The sequence below is a fragment of the Quercus suber genome, unplaced genomic scaffold (assembly GCF_002906115.3).
Source record: "Quercus suber isolate HL8 unplaced genomic scaffold, Cork oak 2.0 scaffold_361, whole genome shotgun sequence".
NCBI lineage: Eukaryota > Viridiplantae > Streptophyta > Magnoliopsida > Fagales > Fagaceae > Quercus > Quercus suber.
In genome coordinates, this window is record NW_027069813.1 from 55681 (window position 1) to 66848 (window position 11168).

Genomic DNA, 11168 nt, shown 5'->3' on the forward strand with positions numbered 1-11168 from the left:
AAGCTTCAGTGATCAATTCAATCAAGACATACACAATTAGCACTAGCAATAATGACCTATCTAAATTATAGAAATATGCATATATGACCTCCCACAAAACTTGATTACATAACTTTGAAGCTTTTCATTTGGCTCCATATACATCATATCATTTGATTTTTTGAATCATTACATCTCATTTTGAGATTGATGCCTGAAATTTTTAATATTTCAATTTGATAAGTAAGCCTTTGGCTTTTTGGGCATCATAGATTTTTCACAAAAGTCGTTTTCCCTTTTTCCTAGTCAAATACTAGTATGTGCGAAGGTTTTTGCAGCTCATTATCTCTTTTCATTTGGAGACTTACATTTGTTGAGTTCTTTAAACAAAAGAAAATAAAAGAGAGGGAAGATATATAGGCACAAGTCTATGCATGTCTCAAGATCAACAAAACTATTGACTAATCATTTATGACAAGTTTGAAGATCTATTTACAACAATCACATAGATGTCAAGATTTCTCCCACAATGATATGAGTGCATAAAGAATAATTTACGCTCGTAAATGCACAAAACGATTAGCACAAAGGTACAAGGCAAAACATGTTTATGACAAAACATAATAATGTTGATCAAACTTTTTAGATTTTCAACTTTTTATGTGTTTTTGGATTTTTGACATAAAAGTAAGAAAAGATTGATCAAAAACAACAAAGTGAAAAACACTTAAAGGAAATAGCAAACAAACAGAACATGCTATACAAATAGCCAACAAGGTAGTGTGTGTCCTACAAAAGATAAATTAAAGCGAGATAGAGAGGTAAAACACACATCACACATGAGATTCAAGGAATTGTACCAACACCAATGGTCTTATGGAGTGATTCAAATCGTGGACCATCGAGAAGCTCAGTGAAGATGTCCGCCTTTTGATTGTTTGTGTGTATGAATTCAAGACATACAACTTTATCTTCCACCAAATCCCAGATTAAGTGGTAACGTATCTCCATGTGTTTTGACTTTGAATACTGAACTGGGTTCTTAGAGAGATTTATGGCATTAGTGTTATCACAGAAAACACACATTGTATCTTGAGGAATCTCGTAGTCATGAAGTAGCTTCTTTATTCAAAGGAGTTGTGTGCAGTAACTTCTAGTGGCTATGTACTCAACTTTAGAGGTAGAGAGAGACACGGAGTTTTGTTTCTTGCTCATCCAAGAGACAAGATTGTTACCAAGGTAGAAGCAACCTCCTGAAGTACTTTTTTGATCATCCATACTGCCAGCCCAGTCTGCATCTAAATAACCGGTAAGGCAAGCATTTGAGTCCTTTGAATACCACAACCCATAATCCAGAGTTCCATTGATATATCATATAATTTGCTTCATTGCAGTCAGGTGGGATTCCTTTAGAGTAGCTTGATATCTAGCACAAACACCAACGCTAAATGCAATATCCGGACTACTAGCTGTAAGATAGAGTAAACTCCCAATAATACTCCTATACAAGGTTAGACTCACTTCTACCCTAGAAGAATTAACATTCAGCTTTGTAAACGAATTCATGGGAGTGGAGGCATGCTTTTTGGAGTCTAGTCCAAACTTCTTGACAATATTTCTAGCATACTTTTCTTGTGAAATGAATATGCCTTCCTTCTTTTGTTTAACTTGAAGCCTAAGAAAAATGTAAGCTCCCCCGCCATACTCATCTCAAATTCTTTCTTCATCTCCTCAGAGAACTCTATAACCCGATCATCAATGGTAGCTCCAAATACTATGTCATCAACATATACTTGAGCCACGAGAAGATAATCTTCATCATTCTTGACAAATAAAGTCCGGTCGACATACCCCATTTTGAATTCTCTATCCAGGAGGTAATGGGTAAGCCGTTCATACCAAGCTCTAAGAGCTTGTTTCAAGCCATAAAGGGCTTTCTTCAATCTCAGCACATGATCAGGGAAATGAGGATCCTCAAAGCCTTTGGGTTGTTCAACAAACACTTCTTCATTCAAGTATCCATTTAGAAATGCACATTTTACATCCATTTGGTAGAGTTTGAAGTTCATAATACATGCAATTGATATCAGAATTCGAATAGACTCAAGTCTTGCCATAGGAGCAAAGGATTCATCAAAATCTACTCCTTCTACTTGAGTGTATCCTTGAGCCACTAACTGAGATTTATTCCAGATAATCTCTCCATCTTTATCAGTCTTGTTTTTGAAGATCCATTTGGTGCCGATGACATGAACATTTTCAGGCCTTGGAGCAAGTTCCTATACATCATTTCTCACAAATTGATTCAACTCTTCATGCATTGACTCAACCCAATTTTCATCTTGGAGAGCTTCTTCTACCCTTTTTGGCTCAAATTCGGCAAGGTAGCAATGGTATGTTACATGATTGACCAGAAGTATATTTCCCTTTTTAAGGCGAAGACCTTCATCTAAAGACCCAATGATGTTGCTATCTGGATGGTTCTTAATCACTGATGGCTTCTTTAACGTAGAGACTTCATCATTCTGGGAGATGGGAGGATGCACTTCCGGAGGAGTGAGAGGACTTGATGTTCTTGACATTGATCTTGTTTCCATTCTTGTGTTCATAGGGGTTGATTCCTTTTCCGGTGTAGGTCCTTCAACTTCTATATCAAGAGCTTCGACCTCAACAGTGGGTTCTTTGGTGCTTGGTCCTTCTTCATCATCAAACATCTCTACCTTTGTTATGGCATCATCAATTTCTACATTGATGGACTCCATTACCGTCTTCGTTATCTTGTTGAAAACTTTATATACCCGGCTAGTAGTAGAATACCCAAGGAAAATGCCTTCATCACTTTTTGCATCAAATTTCCCAAGATTCTCTTGATCATTTAGAATGTAGCACTTGCTTCCAAATACTCGGAAGTACTTCACTCTCGGCTTCTTTCCATTCCAAATTTCATAAGCGGTCTTCTTTGTTCCCACTTGGAAGAATATTCTATTACCAATGTGACATGAGGTGTTCACGGCTTCTCCCCAAAACTTTTGAGGAATTTGCTTTTTTAGTATCATAACTCTTGCCATTTCTTGAATCACCCGATTCTTCCTCTCAACCACCCCATTTTGTTGAGGAGTTTTGGGGGCTGAAAATTCATTTTTAATTCCATTCTTTTCACAAAACGACTCAAATCTTGCATTCTCAAACTCCTTGCCATGATCACTCCTTATCTTGACAATAGGAACCTCTTTCTCGTTTTGTACTCTCTTGCAAAGAATTTCTAATTTCTCACATGCTTCTAATTTTTCTCTAAGAAATTCAACTCAAGTGTATCTTGAGAAATCATCAATAATGACCATAATGTACCTCTTTCCTCCCAGACTTTCAGTTCTTATAGACCTCATTAGATCAACGTGAAGAAGCTCTAAGCAACGTGAGGTAGCAATCACATTCACCTTGTGATGACTTGCCTTTGTTTGCTTTCCCATTTGGCATGCACCACAAATAGTCTTCTCCACCTTTCTAAACTTTGGAAGTCCCTCAACCGCTTCACGTTTAGATACTTTTGCTACTTGTTTGAAATTTGCATGCCCAAATCTATGATGCCAAAGTTCCAACATGTCAACACGAGCACTTCTACACGAAATGGGTGCCGTAGGAACTACTTCGTAGCAATTATCGGTAGTCCTATTTCCCTCCAAGACTTGAATCCCTTTTTCATCAATGATTATGCACCCCTTCTTTGAGAATTGAACAAGGAAATCCTCATCACATATTTGAGTGATGCTTAAGAGATTCGCCTTCAGCCCTTTGATGTATAAGACATCTTTTAATAGAAGTAATCTCGGTATCTCAACAGTCCCTCTGCTGAGAACTTAAGCATGACTTCCATCGCCAAATGTAACATAGTCACCAACCTTCACTTTGAGTGACTTAAACAATGATTTATCTCCTGTCATATAACAAGAACAACCGCTATCAAGATACCAAAAACATGAATTAAATACATTCAATGAGGTGTGCACAACTAGGCAAGCATGGGACAAGCATTCTTGACCACCAAACAGAAATTTATCTTCATTTTCCATGCTTTTGTTAGATTGAATTTTCTTTTTCAGATTATCAACCCTCTCACACAATATTCTATTTCTTCATTTATACTTCTTAATCAAAGAGTTAGACTCACATAAACTATTGTGTAAGATGTGATTCTTATTTTCAAAATATTTCAGCATGTGAACAAACATCCTAGCATGTTTCTTTGTTTTTAATAACTCTTAAGAGTTCATTGTTAGGACACTCTTCAAATATATTCATAGAGTCATTATCACAAACATTTAAACCACAATTCAGCTTAGCCTTTTCCATAGCTTCATCCATAGCTAAGGTCTAAGATCGCACTTAGGTAATTAAACCACAGTAAGTGCACCCGCTTTGATACCAATTCAATGTTCAAAATGTGTATAAAACACCTATGAACGTTTAGACCCCCAATTTACAAATTACCAATTCAAGCTTATTATCAAATAATGTATGTGCGAAATATGAACATAAGCTAAAACAGAATTGATAAACCAATCTAAACCAAATAAAATCACAACCACAGTAGAAATTAAATGGCAAAGATTAAGGGAAGAGAGATGCAAACACAAAGACAATATAGCGATGTGTTATCAAAATTCTCGACGTAAAACCTCTCTGCCGCCCTCCAAGCCGTCAATAATCCACTAAAGAATGAAGTTGGGATACATGAACAACAGAAGACCTTCTAAGCCTAATCTACCCAGTATACCTAAGCACTCAAAGCTTCTTGCTCTAACGAGGTTACACCAAATCATTGTCTTCTTTAGCTTACCGGATTTCGCTATAGCCCATAGAATCAACCAATATCTATTGGTCCTTTCCTAACTACTTCCCAAATACTAAATAGCCTTCTCACAGATGTGGGTATTGTGAGAAAATGATTTGGCTAATGTACCTCTCAAGGATGTAACAATGGAGAAGGTGAGAGCAGAGGAATTTGGAGAATTAAAGGATGAATATTTTGGATGAGTCAATCTTGTTTTTCTCTAGGCTTTCTCTCTCAAAATTCTCTCTCGAAACTCTCTACATTTTGTGGGTATAAGAGGTATTTATACTAGTGTGTGTTTGGAATGTGAAAAGTCAGTTTTTTTCAAATAGAGTGGTCTGGCGACTTGGCCTCGCAACTGGACTGAGTCACGAGTTTAAGTTACGAGCTAACGGCTTGGCCAACCTGGGACTTTTGTCCTGTAATGCAACAGCTAACGTGACTCTTCAGCTCTCTTGCATGCTTCATACGTGTGCCAGCTTTGGCGACTTGCAGGCTGCGAGATCCAATCGCGAGGCCCTGTTTCAGTGCACACTTTTGAGTTTTTCTTCACACTCTCTCACACACTAACCTTACATGATTCCCACCTAAATACAATGTTTCTAAATTCTGAATTACAAGTAAATTTGATACAGAATAAAGTCAACAAGATAGTTGATTAAATTCAACCTTACAGTATACTCTAACTCTCAAGTGTATTTGCTAGGGTTTTTATTAGGAAATATGTGTATCATGGTAGGAACATATGTCAATATAGAATTGGCTAATTCTATGACAAAACGCACTTTACTTCTAATTTGGTAGATCTAGGATGTGTTTAACATTTCAAGGAACAAGAGTTCAAGTCCAAGTGTTAAAACCATGCAAGCCTATCCAAGAAACAAGTGAAGAAGTGCTGGATTTTAAAGCTCGACAGCTAATTCGACAGATAGCATCTATCGAGATTTAAAAGGCAGCTTTTGCCTGATTCTCGACAGTTGCTTGATAAATAACCTATCTATCGAGATTTATAGAAATCAGTTTTTCAAATCTGATTTCACTCCAATCCGTGTATACATGTTTAGGCTTTCTTTTCTCACAACTCCAAACATATATAAGGATTATTTTAAGGGCCATCACAGTTGACGCAAGTGTGTGAAACTTTATGCAAATGTTTTTCACAAGCATATTGTGACTAGAGACATATGCCCAAGTTCATCTTTCTTTTCAAAAAGCTGCTGCGTTTGTACGCTATAAGGTTTTGTTACCAAGGAATTTCGTGATCTTTATCGTGTTGATGAATTGAAGAACTTTGCAGTCAACATCCTTCTCAAGTTGGTGGTTAGTCATGTACTTTATTTTCCGCTGCATATTAATTTAGTTGGTGATATGTTTATGCTACCACGCGTATTACATGTTAATTAACTTAATTAATTCAGTTGGCTAATTAATTGGTTAAGTTATTACAAGGAGTCAATACATTCTAATGAATACCCAAAAAATTAATGAAAGAAGCTTAAGAGGAAGATGCCAAAACATACTATATAAGAAAAGAAAGCTATGAGCCTATGACTCTCAAATCCACCTTAGAAATCATCTACTTCTTTCTTGAGATCATCATCGTTTACTCTCTCCCTCTCTCATTTTTTTTTCCTCTCATGGAGTTGGAAGGTATACTCAAATTTTTTGAGAACAAGACTATTTTAGTCACTGGTGCCACAGGCTTTCTAGCCAAAGGTTCTCTCTCTCTCTCGTTATGTATAGCACAACCTGCGTGTTTTGCTTGTTTATAATCTTGTGTGTGCATGTGTTGAAGGATGTTGGTGTTAGTGATAAGTGATAACCCTACTTGTAAAAATGCATGCAGTGTTTGTGGAGAAAATACTAAGGGTTCAACCAAAGGTGAAAAGGCTCTATCTTCTTGTGAGAGCTACGGACAATGAGTCTGCTACACAACGCTTCCGTAAAGAGGTACACCAATTAAGCACTTTTTAATTCTCTAAAAAAGAAAATGAATGCACCCAACTACATATTGGTTTTCAGTTTTTACATGTTACATGATCTCTTTAATTTAGATTGAAATGTAAAATACTCGTTTTAAGTTTGGAAAAAGTATTATTTTGATCCTTAATGTTTAAAAACTAAAATAGGTTTAAATAAATTTTTTTTTTTCATGTGGTTTAGCAACGTTCTAGGAACATTGTGTTTAATCTGTCATTTGTACTATTTATCTGTAGGTGATAGAAAAGGACATATTTAGGGTTCTAAGAAATAATTTGGGTGCAGATCTAGAATCCTTTATATTTGAAAGGGTTACTCCTATCTCTGGTGACATTAGTGACGAGAATTTCGGAATCAAAGATTGTATATTGAGAGAAGAGATGTCGAAAGAAATAGACATCGTCTTAAATTCTGCTGCTACAACGAAATTTGATGAAAGGTAACAAAGAACAATATTGTGTGCATGGTCAAAATGATTCATATAATTAAACGGTAAAACTATTTTACCTTTTCTATTCCTTTCTTTAGATATGATGTTGCATTGGGCATCAACACATATGGAGCTTTGCATGTTTTGAACTTTGCAAAGAAATGTATTAAATTGAAGGTGCTTCTCCATGTATCAACCGGTCAGTGTAGACTTGAACTCTGCCCTTATAAACTGATTTAGTTTACTTGAGCTCTCCTCAATAGACTATCGTTGTTGTTTTCACAGCTTATGTGTCAAGTGAAAAGGGGGGCAACATACTTGAGAGCCCATTACACACGGAAGACACGCCAAAGGGAACCTCAAGATTAGTTATCAATGCCGAAAAAGAAGTTGTGGAGGAATACCTAGATAGATTACGAGTGCAAGGTGCCACGAAAGAAGAGATCACATCCACCATGAAGGATTTGGGCATTAAAAGGTTTTTAAGAATATTAGAAAATATGTTGAAAATCCTTTAATAAAATTTCTAATGCCATAATGGTTGTCACCTTCATGTCAATAATATGTATTTACTAAAAATGTTTTGAAATAATAAATGAAATGACTAGTGCATACAACTAAATGTACACTCATAGTACACACAACATCATTTTACAAGGGAACTCATGAGCTTAAGTCACGATTTCAAACTTTGAAATTGTGATTTACAGTCATGAGCTCTCTTGTAAATTGTAGCTTGTGTGTACTATGTGTATACTAGAATGTATGTAATAAGCAGTACTCTAAAAACAAAGTCTTTTGTAAATGATCTATTTTTTTTCCTTATTGTTTTAATTTGATTTGTTTCTTTTATTAATTGCAAGGGCAAAACTATATGGATGGCCAAACACCTATGTATATACGAAGGCATTGGGGGAAATGATTTTAGGACAATTTCATCAGAATCTGCCCTTGGCTATCATACGTCCCACCATGGTAACCAGTACTTACAAAGAACCATTTTCAGGTTGGATTGAAGGAGCAAGGTAATCATAATTTGACATGGAATTATACAAACTATCTTTTATTTTTTGGTTGGGTAATTGAGAAGATGTAAGGTTGAATTTAATCAACCATCTAATTGGCTTTATTCCGTGACCAATTTGCTTGTAATTTAGCACTTAGTAACCCTGTATTTAGGTGGGAAAATTGTAAGGGTAGTGTGTGAGAAGATGTGAAGAAAAGCTCAAGAGTGTGCAAGAAAAACAGAGTCTCGCGACTAGGACTCGCGGGTGGTTCGCGACTGGCAAGCCATGAAATGCAGTCACGTGAGAGGCACACTGGGAAGCTGAAGGGTCGCGCCAGCTGTCACGCTACAGGACAAAAGTTCCAGTCTGGCCAGGCCGTTACGTCGCGACTTGATTTCGCAACTTGGCCAAGCCGCGAGATCAAGTCGCCAACTTGCCCTGTTTGGCAAAAACTGACGTTTTGCATTCCCTTCTCACCCTACTATATATACACCCTTATACCCATCATATTGAGAGAGCTTCCAGAAAGAATTTTGTGAGAGAAAACCCTAGAGAAATACAAGATTGATTCATCCCCAATCTTCATCTAAAGAGACTCTACAAATTCCTCTACTCTCTTCCTAGACTCATGCAAATAAGTCTTCTCAGATCATCTTCCATGTGGGTTCTTCATTGAGAAATCCGATTAAACTCTCTAGTCTTTCAATTTTTACCTTCCGGTACTTCACTCAAAATCCGTGGATTGATAGAAATGGAAAGTCAATCAACGTCCCCAATCCGAAAATTTTTAGTAGTATTGCTAGCTTTCAAGCATACATGGATATTCGATATATACTGCCATTGAAGGTATGCTTTCGGCTAATTACTTTGTGACCAAAATCATATACATGAAAAATGAAAGTACTGTGCTTGTTTGGTTCCTGTTTTTAGTAATAATTTTTTACATGGATGGACGCAGGATTTTAATTGAGAAGGACTGAAGTATGAATCAATTTTTTTTAATGAAAAACTAAACTAGCATGCATTTAGTATTTACCAAATATACACAAATGAAATGACCCAAAATAATTGTTTATTAATACAATGCAATGCAGTTGTCTATCAACATATAACTGGACACCCTTAAAAACTCAATTATTGTGGTTGATTTTCTCATAATTTACGAATCAAATAAAATTTATGTTTATTATCTCACTACATGTCCAATAATTTCCTAACAAAAAGACTAGTAATTATTGCCAAGTAAAAAATAAAGGAAAAAAATAAATAAAATGTGAGAAGTCTATTTAGTAAGCCTAAAAATGCCATAGTTCCCAACCAACAAACACAAATCACAAACCACTCAATGAATTAGATAAGACAAATCCACAAAAAGAACTATAGATTTAAGCTATTAAGTTAAAAAATAATGATATAAACCCACCTAATGACAATCACTAAATATAAATTTATAATATCCCGTTATCTAATTAACTAATTGTGCCAATGTGCACTGGCCATTGGACAAAGTGGCGTGTGGGTGTGAAATTTTTAATCTAAATTGTTAAGTATGTCACTAAGTCAAAACAACCCTACAATATTATCAGACACTAAACATGCATTATCACAGAAAAAAATGCATTATCACTAAAATGATTTTGAATCAGACACTAAACATGCATTATCACAGGAAAAACGTCCCCTCAATATATGTATTCTCTATACTATAATATCACTATTTTTTTTTTTTCTTTCTAACAATATTCTTTGAAGGTGTTATGGTTAGCAAATCTGGTGCTTTGCCAGTATTATCGGGGCATATATATTAATCTTAACCGGAAGGTCAGAGTAGTGATGCAATTGGTTGACCTCTACAAACCATATGTATTTTTTACAAGCAGGTTGGCATTGTTTATTGTAATGATTAGTTTTTCAATTGTGTTTTCAATGTATCCACTGATAATAATAAGCTTTTGTTTTCCATACAGCTTTGATGACTCTAACACAGAAAAGCTAAGAGTGGCGATTAGAGAGAGTGATGTCGATGAAAATTTGTTTAACTTTGACCCAAGGTGCATTGACTGGGAAGACTACATTATGAACACTCATATTCCTGGTCTGAAAAAGTACTCAATGAAACCATAACTTTGAGGGATTGTTTGTTTTTATTTCGCAAAATGTTGTGTGATTTGAAATTTCATTCATCAATAAGGCAATAGCAACCTACCTAGCTAGTTACCATTCTGTTTAGAATTTTACTTGAAGTGAATCAGTTTTCAGAAATTAAATATGTAAGAAATAAATGAAAAGATGTGAGGAGCTAAATAAATGTATGTTACAAATTAATAAAGTGTGAAAAGGGAGTTAAAGGGTTGTATTTGGAGTATACATACCCATTTTTAACCAAGAGGGAAAGAATTCTCTTCTTTTTATTCTTTCTCCCTTCAATATTTTATTGTGAATGTTTGAGATTGTTTAGATGCATGTGTAAGCCAACCAACTTGTAGTGACTAGTGAAGCGAATTTTGAGCGAAAATTCTTATGGTGGGAATCGAAATTGTTAATAAGATTGTCTCTTTAATTTTCTTGACTTACCAAAGAAAACTTTGATAACTGGGGCCTCTAACTGAAAGACTCACTCGTATTCCAAAATGAATAGTTACAACTTGCAAGATCAAAAAAACCTTTGACTTCAAATCACAAATAGTCCCTGCAAAAGGCTTAAAAGAATGATCAGCGAACTCAAATGTTGATCTATAAGGTTTTTGATGAAACCACGTTCGAGAAATTTGTAAATGTAATTGTCTAATCAAGCGTACGGGAGAGGTCTTCACAATTCTCAAAGGTGCTGATCAATAATGTGACGAAACTTCCCCTTTAAACGTTTATAAGTGAGGTTGAACTTTTACACAAGAAAGAATATGAATTAGTTTCATATTATTTACAAAGGGTGTTGAGTCCA

At 35.5% G+C, this 11168-nt stretch overlaps 1 protein-coding gene across 1 annotated transcript; it reads left to right on the top strand.

The window, feature by feature from the left end:
- The first annotated feature begins 6356 nt into the window (after window positions 1-6356).
- LOC112008996 (fatty acyl-CoA reductase 3) lies at window positions 6357-10638 on the top strand. The gene is made up of 10 exons (XM_065760273.1): window positions 6357-6526; window positions 6657-6760; window positions 7027-7229; window positions 7319-7419; window positions 7506-7698; window positions 8084-8245; window positions 8311-8368; window positions 8852-9073; window positions 9980-10107; window positions 10195-10638. Exons 1-10 carry the CDS (start codon window positions 6358-6360, stop codon window positions 10349-10351), a joined length of 1497 nt encoding a protein of 498 aa, XP_065616345.1. The 5' UTR covers window position 6357; the 3' UTR covers window positions 10352-10638.
- Window positions 10639-11168: the final 530 nt, after the last annotated feature.